General features: G+C 36.5%; 1 protein-coding gene across 1 annotated transcript in view; it reads left to right on the top strand.

Annotated features, from left to right (window-relative positions):
- Nucleotides 1–13,579, top strand: part of LOC141553817 (heparan-alpha-glucosaminide N-acetyltransferase-like) — a 326,105-nt gene that overhangs the window by 178,324 nt on the left and 134,202 nt on the right. Inside the window, exons 6-7 of the mRNA XM_074285273.1 lie at nucleotides 5,169–5,245; nucleotides 6,402–6,432. Of these exons, the coding sequence (XP_074141374.1) occupies nucleotides 5,169–5,245; nucleotides 6,402–6,432 (108 nt within the window). The remainder of the gene's footprint in view (nucleotides 1–5,168; nucleotides 5,246–6,401; nucleotides 6,433–13,579) is intronic.

The following is a 13,579-nucleotide window of genomic DNA, read 5'->3' as shown; positions in this document are numbered from 1 at the left end:
GGAAAATTTTAACTGTTTATTTTAAGAATTTTTTTAATTAATTTTATAATTTTAAACATTTTTTTTGACAGTACATATGCATAGATTTTTTTTTACAACATTATCCCTTGTACTCCCTTCTGTTTTGGATTCCCCCCCCTTCCCTCCTCCCCCTCCCCTAGATGGCAGGCATTCCCATACATATTAACTATCTTATATAGTATATCCTAGGTACAATATATATGTGCAGAACCGAATTTTGTTGTTGTTGCAAAGGAAGAATTGTATTCAGAAGGTATATTTTAAGAATTTAAGATTTGTTATTTTAGGTTTTAAGATCTTTAAATTAAAAATTTAAGATTTAAGAATTGTAATTTATGGCTAATTTAAAGTATTGTCCACAACCAAGCAACTAGAATTCAGGTTCTACCCATCTTCATATGCTGCTATTTTGGATTTTTAAAAAATCTACTTACTCTTCTTCTATATCTTATTCTCATCCATATCCCACTCAGTGGGAATGCTTAGTTTTTATCATTAGCAGAAAATTGAAATAAATGGTAGCTCCATGACAGAGACTAAAAGCCAAATAAAAGCCCTTTAGGAATAAGATAACAGAGAAGTTTGAGAGAATTAAGCCACATGACCCATGTATTTGGAAGGAACCCAGCTTACAGAGTTTGGAAGAACTTTGGTGCTTTTCCATCATTGAAGGGAGTTGATGGCTGTTCCTTTGCATTAATCAATAACAAGGAGAGAGGAGAGACACTTTCTAGTCTGTCACTGTACTAAAGGATGACTTTTTCCCCCTCCACAAGCCAGCAAATTAATTAATGCCATCTATTTTCCTGATTCTGACCAAAGGTTGTCAGATTCCCTTAGCCCACTTATTGATCTGTAATATAACCTTCCATTTCCTGCATGGGCTATTATGTGAAATAAAATTCATAATGGTTGTTCTCCTGAGCAGCTGTGCACCTGTGCACTCAGCAGTGACTGGCAAGATCCTTTTGGAAGGGCCAGGGGAGCCCATGTTTAATTAGCATTCCCAAACTAGGGCCTATATTTTTATTTACAGTAGGCCTCCCTTACCCCAGCTCGGCCTTCTCTCCCATGCCACAGTTCCCAATATGTATTACAGCTCTAAGTCCAGGAGAATTGTATGCCTCCCAATGACTGCTTCTCCTGCCCTGGGTGAGGGAGCGTTTTCCTAGGAGCAATAATGAAGGGCAGGCTGTAAGGGAAAACTAATTAATCTCTTCTGCCTCCATTGAATTTATCTGATGCTAGAAGCAATACACCATGTATTCCAAGCAAATGAAAGCAGACCCAGAATTGATGCCTCCGTCCTCAACAACAAGGGCAAAATTATCAATTTCCGGCCCTGGGAGCTCTCACTGGTTTCTGTATGCTCCAATTCATTATGGGCCAGGCATTTTATTTATGCAAATGTGTCCAGGCCAAGGTTATGCTTCTTTCCTATTCAAACTTATGGGGCTTATGTAGCTGGGCCCAGATCCCTAACTATATTATATGAAAAGGTTATAAGAAAGATATCGCTAGGTTTGGCCTATGGGCCCAGTTCAACAAGATGGCAGGGTAGTCTACTGAAAAGAGAAGAGAATCTAGAATCAGGTCACCTGTGTTCAAATCCCATGCCTGTTATTTAATATCTGGGTGAGCTTGGACAAAGAATGTTACCTTTTTGTAGAGTGAGGAAATTGGAAGATGACCTCTAAGATTGCTTATAACCCTTCATGTATAATCTGAGACATGAGAATGGCATGAGAATTTAATAGAAGATGGATTATTTGTAGAAGATGAGGTCCTCAAGGTGCTCCTGTTTACAGATCATGTTGGACTTAATTGCATCAAGGTTCAGGATACTGTAAAGCTTCTTCAGGGAAATTCATAATCGCTTTAAAAAGTTTGGCCTCTATCAACACAAGAAAAACTACGTGGTTGGAGAATATTGTCTAGAGTATGTTATTCAGCTGGCATAATATTCTATAGGCTCATACATCCATATGTACATTGTAGACAGACCCTGAAGATAGGTTTAGAATTGAACAGGAAGAGTTTCATTTACATTTGGGAAACTATATGGTACTTTTAAAAGCCCAGAGATTTTTAATAGAAGGAGGGAGATGGCACCATGGATAGTGCTGGATAACCTGAGTCAAAATTCTGCCTTACTCTTTCTAATTGTGTGAGCTTGAATAAGTCACAGTCTCATTCAGCCTCATTTTCCTCATCTGTAAAGTGGGAATAATAATAGCATCTGTCTACCAAGGTTGTTGTGAGGATCAGATGAGATAAAAATATCTTTAAAGAGTGATAAATGCTAGCTATTATTACTACTAATAATCAAACTTCCAGTGGATCCTGGAAGCATGCTTTCTTTTTTTTAATTTATTTTTTATTATTATTTATAATTTTTTTTCACATTATATATGCATGAGTAATTTTTTTATAATATTATCCCTTGTATTCATTTTTCCAAATTATCCCCTCCCTCCCTCTACTCCCTCCCCTTGATGACAGGCAATCCCATACATTTTACATATGTTACAATATAAGCTAGATACAATATATGTGTGTAAATACCATTTTCTTGTTGCACATTAAGTATTAGATTCCGAAGGTATAAGTAACCTGGGTAGATAGACAGTAGTGCTAACAATTTACATTCACTTCCCAGTGTTCCTTCTCTGGGGGTAGTTGTTTCTGTCCATCATTGATCAACTGGAAGTGAGTTGGATCTTCTTTATGTTGAAGATATCCACTTCCATCAGAATACATCTTCATACAATATTGAAGTATACAGCGAACTTCTGGTTCTGTTCATTTCACTCAGCATCAGTTGATGTAAGTCTCTCCAAGCTGTATTCCTCCTGCTGGTCATTTCTTACAGAACAATAATATTCCATAACCTTCATATACCATAATTTACCCAACCAGTCTCCAATTGATGGACATCCATTCATCTCTGGAAGTATGCTTTCAATATGCAAAGGGTAAAGTACTGAGTTTAGAGTCAGAAAAACTTGAATTCAAAGCTGTTCTCAGAAACTTACTAGCTACATGACCCACTCAACCTCTGTCTTGCCTCAATTTCTTCAAATGTAAAATAAGAGTAATAAAAACACCTCCTTCCTATGGTTGTTTTCAGGATCAAATGAGATAATATTTGTAAAGTACTTTGCACAGTGTCTGATACATAGTAGACCTTAATAAATGATTCTTTCCTTCTTTCCTTTCTTCATTCCTGTGATGATATTTACCTATGAATGATATAAAATCAGTCTCTGAAGAAATAGTTTCAAATCATCCAAATGACAATACAAGGATACATATGTATTATAGTTATAACATATTATAACATAATATAACATATTACCAACAGGAAATTGATTACATTGGGTAGACTCCCAACCAAAGATTTGTGGGAAGATATGGACCAGAGTCCCATAGATTGAGAAGGCATTGATAGGCTGACATTGGTATTATTGGATGGAGTTCCTATTTTGATGAAATCATTTAACTTTCAACAAAAATCAATGGGTAGAGGTTGTGAGGAGATATGGGGAGATAACCTCTCCAGAGTTATCTCCAGTCATCTTGATCTATATCTTGCCACAGGACCCAAATGGCTCTGGAGAGGAAAGCAAGACAAGTGACCTTGAACATCCCTCCCTAAATTAAATCCAATTCACTGGCATGTGATGGCATCACCTCCCTGATGTCATGGTCCTCTTTGAAAATGAAGGACAAACGCCAGTCTTTGAAAAGAAAAAAAATGTCCAATTCTATGTTTTTGATGAGTATCTACCATGTACACAGCACCATGTTAAAAAAGGTCACTTAGTTCAGGAAGCAATATTCACATGGATAGGCTATTAAGAAACAGTAGAAAATTAACTTTAGCTAATTTAGTGAGTAGAGGGATCAATTGAAATTATGGAGTTTCAAGGAGGAGATGTAACTTGAATTAAGTAGGATTGGTGTGGTTGGAGGAAAAAGGTTGGGGTTTTTCAGAATGGATGAAGACAATGACATATTTGAGGGGAAATGACCAGGTCCATATGACCTTGTAACCAGTCATCACTCATCATGGAAAACCCATTAACTTGTTTCACTGCTCATGGGTCAAACAAAAATGACTTAAGTGTCCAAAATTGGGTTGCAGACTTCAATGAATCTGAGCTACACCTCTGACCTCAATCTTCATTTCCTCAGCCACAATGTGAAGATCATGATGATGTTCATTTTTCTTTTCTAGAAACATGGGTATGCTTTCCGGATAGTCTAGAACTGGCCTAGGCACATAATCTCAAATAATGCCCTAGCTCTGCCTGAACCATCTGTTTCAAAGAAAGCAATCAGACTGAATTGATGGAAAGTCATCTCAAGAATAAGAGCTATTCAAATAAAAACTGGGCTATTTCAGGGAGTAGTGGGTTTCCTCTCATTGGAGGGAGAAACTAAAAGACTAAGCAATCACTTCTAGGGTATGTTGCAGTAGGGATTCCTTTGGGGATATAGGTAGGTCTAAGCACTGAGCACTGAGATTGCTTACAACTTTGAGAGTCTATAATTCTGTGATATGTGAAATCAAGAAGTTGGACTCAGAGGTTTTTAACCTAGGAGTCTGAGAATTTTTTTTAACCATTTTGATATCTATTTTAATATTACTTATTTCTTTTGGCATTCTATGAATTTCATTATTTTATATCTAAAAATATCATTCCACAATCAATAGAATTTACCAGACACTGTCAAAGGGGTCTAGAACACACAAAAGATTAAGTATCCCTGGGTACTAGAACACTAAGGCTCCTTCTAGGACAACTGTTAAATGAGAGAATTGGACTAGGTTATATTTAAGGTAACTTTCAGTATTAAAATTCTATTTAATTTTATATGAGAGGAAATGTGATAAAATGGATAGAGCTCTTGATTTACTGTTAGGAAGACCCAGATTTATAATCCTACCTCAGATACTTATTAACTGTGTGACTCTAAGCAAGTCAATACACTACTCTGGATCTCTTTTCTCTCATCTGTAAAATAAGGGGGTTAGATTTTGGAGGATGTAGTCCGAGGTTGCCTCTAATTATGGATCTCTGATCTTAGGGGTTTTGGAAACACTTACTAACAGTTTTTGCACTATTTTCTTGGTTCTGCAGCTTGTCACTGACACTCATGGTTTTTGTTAACTACGGTGGAGGTGGCTACTGGTTCTTTGAACATGCTCCATGGAATGGTATTGTATAGAATCTCTCTCTCCTTAACTTTAGCCTGAGCCTTTTAAGCAAATCAGCAATGTAATTATTGATCTCCAAGAGAAAGGGAATTAATATGTCCTCCCATATCCTCTGTAGGTAAGAGTATTTAACAATGAACTCTGCTTAAACTTCATAAAAGCCTCTTCAGCAAATCAGCAGAAAAATATTGATCTTAAAATAAGTATGTGAATGCTAATTGTATTTGGACTTTCCACTGGAGAACCATTAGATTATTTAGCCAGGGTTCTCTCTTTAATTTTATGGTCTTACTGTTGTCTACCCGGGCAGTTTTCTCTCTGTTTCAGCAAGGACTGTAACTACCTGATTTTGCTGACTTTTTCTTTTCCTGGAGTCCAGTATATTGACTCTAGAGAGAACTGCAGGGGCTTTTAAGATCATGTTACTCGAGCCCTTGCCCATGTAAAATAGTAATGGCACAGCCTCGCCAAGGGGATTTCTGTTAAATGGATGAGAAAGACATACCTGCCTGGCACCTGTACTTAGACTGGCCAATCAATCCATGGTCCTCTTGACAGTCTGCACTTTACTTACCAGCAAGGTTCATGCTCTGGAACTCCCAGGTGGAAAGTCCAGGAGCTGGTGCTACCAGAAGTGGAAAGGAAGGTGGGGGGAGGTGGAATACTATATTCCTGCCTGACATCTTTCCTACATGTGAACATCAATACATAGCAGAAAACAAATAATAGGGACTCTTTCATTCTCTGTTGATACTGCTGGCACTTTGGGCATTGGTATTCCCTGAGGTTAGGATAATAGCCTGATTACTCTTTGTATGCTTCTTAGAAAAACAACAGGACCCCTCCAGAAAGGCCCATTCCCTTCCACAAAAGCAATGCATTGTAGATAGTTAAATTTGTTATTAAAAAACAAGCAATGTTTGAACACATTTCTGTCCCAATGAGCTTTGCCACTGGTCTTTTGTAGTTGACTCTGCAAAGTGAATCTGGAGGCAAGCCCTATAGGGCTTGATATTTAAGGATTGGGGAGGGGCACTTTAAAGAGAAAGGAAATTCCCAGTCTATCTCATTTTAAAATTTCCTTTGCCCCTTATATGCTTCTCAAAAGACCTTACCCAAATTGCCTCACTTTCCTTTCTAATTATTTTCATTACAGGCCTTACAGTTGCTGACTTGGTCATGCCATGGTGAGTAAAACAAGAGATTTTGATCTAAGTTGAGAGATGCTTTGATAGGTTGTCACAAATGACTCTTCCTTGGCTCTACTTCCTTGGTTTGAAATATTCCCAAAGGAAGATCAGACCCACTGTGATAAAGTGCAAAGGATGTTCGACTGGGATTCAGAAGACTAGAGTTCTAGTCTTGATAATGCTACTAAGTCGTGGGACCATAACCAAGTACTCCATTGTATCTTGGCCCACGTTGCCTTATTTGTCAAGTGATGGTATTGGAATAGAAGGTCTAAAATGTCCCTTCCAGCTCTGCTATTCCAGCTTTGCTATTTTTTTATCTTGTGCTTAAAATGTACTATATCTTTATTTCTACCTCCTAAAGCCTCTAAGAGCCCTTTCCTTACTTCTGATGGGAGGTTTTTCCTGATATCCCCAGCTGTTAGAGGTTTTTTTCTTTTTTTTCTCTTGAAATTACTTGGTATAACTTTGCATTACATTTGGTGTTGTGTCCTGCTTAGAGCCCCCAAGTTGGGGTGACAAAACATACCATTGCTTTCTAGAGCCCCCACACCAGGGTGATTAAGATATAACTTCCTAGTGGAGAAGTGATGAGGCAGGACTTCTAAGGATGGTGGGAAAATGGAGTCCGTTTATTTCAAGGACTTTCTCCTTTATATAAAGTAACAAAAACAACACTATGCATGCAGGACCACATAAACAATTTTCGATTGTATGTAGTTTGCTGCCCTCAGGGGAGATGGGGAGCCGAACCAGACGTTGTTAGCAGGTTCCCTCAGGGCTGAAAGGTCTTATACCTTACTCAGAGTTTCCCCACTGACTGTGATCTTCTACATTTGGTAATTATTTAAAAGTTAATTTCATTTGTGTTTTGTATCTTCAGCACTTAGCACTATGACCAGAACATAGTAGTCATGTAATAAATGGTCATTGAATTCAATTGATTTCATATTCTCTCATCATAAGAAAAAACAGGTAATCCTCTTCAGACACAGTTGACACAATAACAACAAGTATTTATTTTATTTGGTGTTTTTAGGTTTTCTAAGCACTTTAAAAATGCTATCTCATTTTATCCTCACAACAATCTTGGGAAAGAGGTTCTTAAATTATATCTTCCTTTTATAGGTGATGAAACTAAGGGTAAATGGCTTGTTCAAGGTCATGCAATTTTTAAGTGTTTAAAACTTAAAAGTCTTGCTTTGCATCCAGAGCTCTACCCACTGTATCACCCAGATGCCTCTACACTTATAAATAGATCTCTTTAAAGGATTATATAATGTCAAATCCAAAAGGGACCCTAGAGATCATCTAATCCAATCCCTTTATTTAACAGATAAGGGAGTGGGATTGTTGCTAAGATTCACTATTTAAATCAGGCAAGCAATTTGTCTCTTTAGACTATGAGCTCCTTGAGAGCAAGGACTGTATTTCCCTTTCTTTTTATCTCCAAAGCTTTTCTTAGGGCATGGCACGTAGTAAGAGTTTAATAAATGCTTGTTGATTGACTTTAGGGATTTAAAACTTAGAGACAACTGAGGAACAAAGGTGTATTTCATGATGTTCAGTGTAATCTACTTCCTTGTGGCTCTGAGATCTCCCTTGACAGACTAAAAAGCAGTGAACTTATATAGAATGAACTTTCCACATTTGGGTATGGGGTTTGTTATTTTTAATGTAATATTCTTTAAAGATGTAGTAATTTTGATGTTAGGTGAATCTCTTAAGGAGATGCCTACACAATTAATGAAGTCTGCCAAGAAGTGAAGCTCCCTCTTTTAGTTAACATTGCTATTTAACAGCTATTGAATGATGATCTTTTGCTGGTATTAAAGGGAATTCAGAATTAGGATATATCAATTACATGTTGTACCTTTATTCATTGCTTGGAGTGTGTGTATTAGGATGAGGCAGGGTACTCTCCTCCTTTTCTTTAGGAGCAGCATAAGATAATGGAAAGAACTTTGCCCTTAGAGGCTGAAGAATTTGGTTTTACTTTTCTCAATTTCAATATTATCTATAAAACGAGAAAAATAATACATAGAATAGAAAAGCTAACATTATATATATATGTATATATACATATGTGTGTGTCTATGTTTATATATAACTATATGTGTGTATATGTGTGCAGATGAGAGGGAAAAGAAAAGAAAGAGAGACAAAGGAAGAGAGATAGAGGCAGACAAACAGGGAAAAAGATGGGGGAGAGAGACAGAGACAGAGAGAAAGAGAGAGACAGAGACAGAGGGAGAGATACAGAGAAGTAGAGATATAGACATAGAGATATTGAGAGAATGGACCCATGATTTCCTTAGGAGAAACAATTCCCAGGTGAGGAAGCTCCTTTTACACAATCTTACATAAGTCACTTAAAGCTATTTATCTCAGTTTCTTCATCTATAAGATGAGCTAGAGAGGGAAATGGCAAACCCCTCCAGTATCTTTGCTCAGAAAATCCCAAATGAGGTCACAAAGAGTTGAACCTGACTGAAAAGCAACTCAACTCAGCAACAACATTCTCTGAAACTTACCACCTTAGAGATTTGCTTCAAATTTTGAGAATTTGTCCAGAGTTTCACAGCTAGTTTGTTTTACCGGTAGTACTCCTACAAAAGTCTTCTTGAAATTGAGACTCTTTAGAAGTAGCTCACTTGTGAATATACGACTCTGCTGCCTTTCTAGCACTCTAGAACCCACTATTTGGGGGTTAAACTCACAAGGCCATATTGTTTTTTAGAAAAAAATATTTGATGAAAAAATATTTTACATATATATATATATATATATAATTGGTCCTAACACACCCGGGGTAAACTTAGTAAAGACTTATACAAAGTCTGCCTCTTCATTTAACAAATTAAGATAATAAAGCTCAGAATAATGTTATATAGAAAGGATGGTGAAAACATTACTATTGAAATCAGGAGAAATGGTTCCTAGTTTAAATTGGGGATCCTTTCTAACACTAGTGATTAAAAATAGCAATATTTAAGGCAATTTAATTGCTCACCAATGTCTAGCCCAGAATCCTCACCTTCCAGAAAGGCAGATGAAATATTGAAGCACCCAACGGGATGCTATGGTTCTTTCTCAGCATAAAAAGGGAGAGGTGAGTGAATGAGATGCTTTGCCACTCTGACAGGCCTCATAATCTGAGAACATTGGCAGCAATGTCCAGTAGGGAGAAACCATCTCAGTTCCCAATAGCCTTTCCCTTTGAATTAACACGATCTCATGTTTAGAGGGCAGTTTAGTTAATGCAGTTAGAGGTATTTCAACCCTGAAAACAGAGCTGTTTATCACCAAATGATAGACCCTGGGGCAGTAGAACTGCTCACTGAGGGCCAAATGAGATAAGTGTGTCTGGTGTTTGCCCAAAGTGGACATTAGGAAATACTCAGAGGCTGTTCTGATCTACAGATTTTTTTGTGTGTCATGTGTATTCATCTAGACCAGTGGTTCCCAATCTCCTGAGGAGTTATTGCAAGGGCTCATCTCATTAAATGACTCAATAATAAATAAACAAGCATTTCTCTCATACACTCAATAAACAATGTTTCTCACATATATAAAAAGCTATTTTTCAAATGCATATAGATCCTCTCATTAGAAAAATACAAATTCACTTAAAAGCATTGCTACATTTCTTGTAGCTTTTTATCATTATATATTTTCTTGATCAATGGATGTACACATAACTAATTATTAATACTGGAATCTATGACATTTTTTATATTAAAAAGGAGTCCTCATACTGGAACAGATTTGAAATTCCTGATTTAAGCAGAATAAGAAGAAAAATAGCTGCCATTTATATAGGTCTCTAAGGTTTGCAAAGTGCTTCATATAAGTGATAGTATTTGATCTTTACAACAACACTGAGAAGCAGGGGTAATTATTAGCTACATTTTGCAGATGAAAAGAGAGAGTTTCAGAAATGTTAAATGTCCAGTTATGTAGCCAAGAAGTATCTAAAGATATTAGAATTCAACTTAAGTTGTGTCAAATCTAAGTTTAGAAGTAGTTCCTGAAATCACCAAGGGCAAGGAGTAGATAAGACTGAAGCTCAGTTGCTTGGAGGACTGGCCTGGAGGAAGCAGTTGAATTTGTATGCTAAGTTAAGTGTAGTAACATGGCAGATACAACATGGCAGATCTCTTAGGTTGCATTAAGAGAAGGTTAGTATCTAGAATGCTGAGAAGGTGATTCCATTAAATTCTGCCTGATCACATCATTTTGTGTTCAGAACTGAGAACCTAATTTTGGGAAAAAAGCTGTGCACACATTAACATGTAGCCTAGATATTGGAAGAGGTTGGGGGGGGGGCAATGTATTTCACTTTCTGTCTTACGGAGTTAGAAATATTTATTGATCAGAGTCCTGATGACTTCCAGTGTTCATTTCCTTTCCTTTGTTTTTTGGTAGTCAATATAGTCTTTGACCTCCTGTTTCTTTTTATTTTGCTTTGTATCAGTTCATATAGCTTTACCCAAATTTTTCTGAATTCCTCATACTCACATTTTTAGTTTCTTATGGGATAGTAATATTCCATTATGTTCTTATGCCACAATTTGTCAAAGTCATTCTTCAACTGATCACCGATTTGTTTGTTTTTCCCCAAAAACATAATCTACAAATTATTTTTGTATTGCAGGGCCTTTGTTTCAGTCTTTTATTTCCTTGGCTTCAGTAATGGTAACTTTGAGGTAAAGGATCTTTATAGTTAGATAATATTTCTAGTATTACTCCAAACTGCTTTACAGAATCAATTCATCAAATCAATTCACAACTACATCAGCAATACATAATTGCAAGGGAATTTCTAAGGCCATGTTGAATACTAATTATATTCAAGCATTCAGAAGCATGGGACAGAGGCTTCAAGCTGACTCATCCATGTGGTGACAGAGACTGGGCCAGACTCAAGTGTCATTGTCCGAGATGAGTGGTTCCTGGATCCCAGAAATAAAAAGACAGTACAATCTGGGCCCACCTTTCAGCCTGAAACCCCTTGCGAAATTTGCCTTTGCTCGTCCTCCCACCACACAGATGTTCTTCACAACCCCTTGAGGATGCAGAAGCATGTGAAAGGATATCTTCAAGATGCAGATGGGAAAACCTCCAGTCAGGGAGGTGGGGATTAGAGGGAAAGGAGCAGCAGCAGGCAAGGCAGGAAGAATGATTTAAAACACACACACACACACACACACACACACACACACACACACACACACAACAAACAAACATATGCCAAATATGCCGACCTGTCATCCTTCCCCTTAATGGGCACTTACAAATGTGCAACTTGCAGAAGCTGTTGCTCCCCAATGTGACTGTGGTTATAAAACAAACAGCGTGGTCGATAATATGATCTAATCTGATTGAAGAGGTCACTAAGAAAATTATTACCCACTTTACAACCCATTAACATCAAGACATAGATTTCAGGAGTGTACAAGATAGATTAAAACTTGCTTACTTAAAGTAAGGAGGTCGAAATAAACTACCCTCTAAAGGGCAACCTTTGAGGGAGAGAGAGACAGAGACAGACAGGCACAGACAGAGAGTGAAAGAGAGAGAGAAACTGAGATGGAAAGAAACATAGGAAGATAGAAATAAAAGAAAAGAAAGAAAATAGGTAGATGGATGGGGGAGGGCAAATGGAAGTTTGCTGAACCCAAGTGTTTAATTACAGAATATCAGAATTAGGGGAGGGTCACATCTTGTAGTTCAAATCATACTGAAATAAAGATCATGTCTACAATCTCCTTAATAAATGCTCATACAACCTCAGCTAAAAGTCCTCCAACCAAAAGAGATGATACCCACTACCTCTTTCTGCAACTTTTTCTGTTTGCCACTAGTTCTGCCTTCTGAAACAAGTAGAATAAGTATAATCCATCTTCTGTATAATTAAATATGTAAATAATTATGGAACATTAAATAAAATAATTATTAAATAATTGTGGAAATAATAATTATGGAAGATTAACATTTATCTTTCCCCTCCCCCTATTCTAAGTCATCTCTTTGCCAGGTTAAAGATTTCCATTCTTTTAACTAATTCTCATATGTTAAAGTCCACCATTCTGGTCGCCTATTCTCGGTATAACCCCTCGCTTGCCAATATCTCATGATACAGGGTAATGCCATAAGCTGAATACAGCACTCAAGATATGGTCTGAATAGAGTAAAATATAGTGGGGTTTTCTTATCTCTTATTTGGGACACTATGCTACTCTTTATATAACCTAAGATCAAATAAATTTTTTGATTGTCATGTCTTAGTTTGACTTACTATATTCTCTTAAAACAGATATCTTTCTCAGATTTTGTTTTGTGTTAGCCATACCTATTCTATTTTATTAATTTTTTTAACATGTATGTATGTAAGTATGAGACTTACATTTCAGGACAGGGACTTCTGAACTTGGATTTAGGTCTATCTATAATATTAGTTAGTGACCCAAGTATTCCAGAAAATGATTTGGAACTATGCCCAAAGGCATAAAGTATCTACCCTTTCTTTAGTCTATCAATAACATTGCTATATATCTGTATATCAAAGAGATTAAAAGGGGGAGTAGAAGATGTGGGAGAGGAGGACCTATCTGCATAAATACATTTATAGCAGCTCTTTTTTTTGTAGTGGTAAAGAATTAGAAATTGAGAAAACACCCATCAATTGAGGGAAAGCTAAAGTAGTATATGATCATGATGGAATATCACTGTGTTATAAGAAATGATGAACAGGTTGATTTCAGAAAAAAACTTGTAAAGATATACAAACTGATTCAAAGTGAAATAAACAGAATCAGGAAAATGTACACAGCAACATCAAAACTGTATAATATAAATGACTTTGCTATTTTCAGCAATATAGTGATCCCAGACAGCTCCAAAGACTCAAGATAAAAATGTTATCACTTCAAGAGAAAGAACTGATAGAATCTAAATATAAATCAATGCATACATACTATTTTTAATAGTTTTTAAACTATTAAAAACTATTTAATAACTATTTAAAAACTATTTAATAGTTTTTAAACCCCTTTTGGATGTGTCCTCTTTCATAACATTACCAGTATAGTAATTTGTCTTGTATGAATGAACATGTATAATATATCAAATTGCTTATCTT

Source organism: Sminthopsis crassicaudata, chromosome 2, assembly GCF_048593235.1.
Source record: "Sminthopsis crassicaudata isolate SCR6 chromosome 2, ASM4859323v1, whole genome shotgun sequence".
NCBI classification, from domain to species: Eukaryota; Metazoa; Chordata; class Mammalia; order Dasyuromorphia; family Dasyuridae; genus Sminthopsis; species Sminthopsis crassicaudata.
This window is presented reverse-complemented; position numbering and strand designations above follow the sequence as displayed.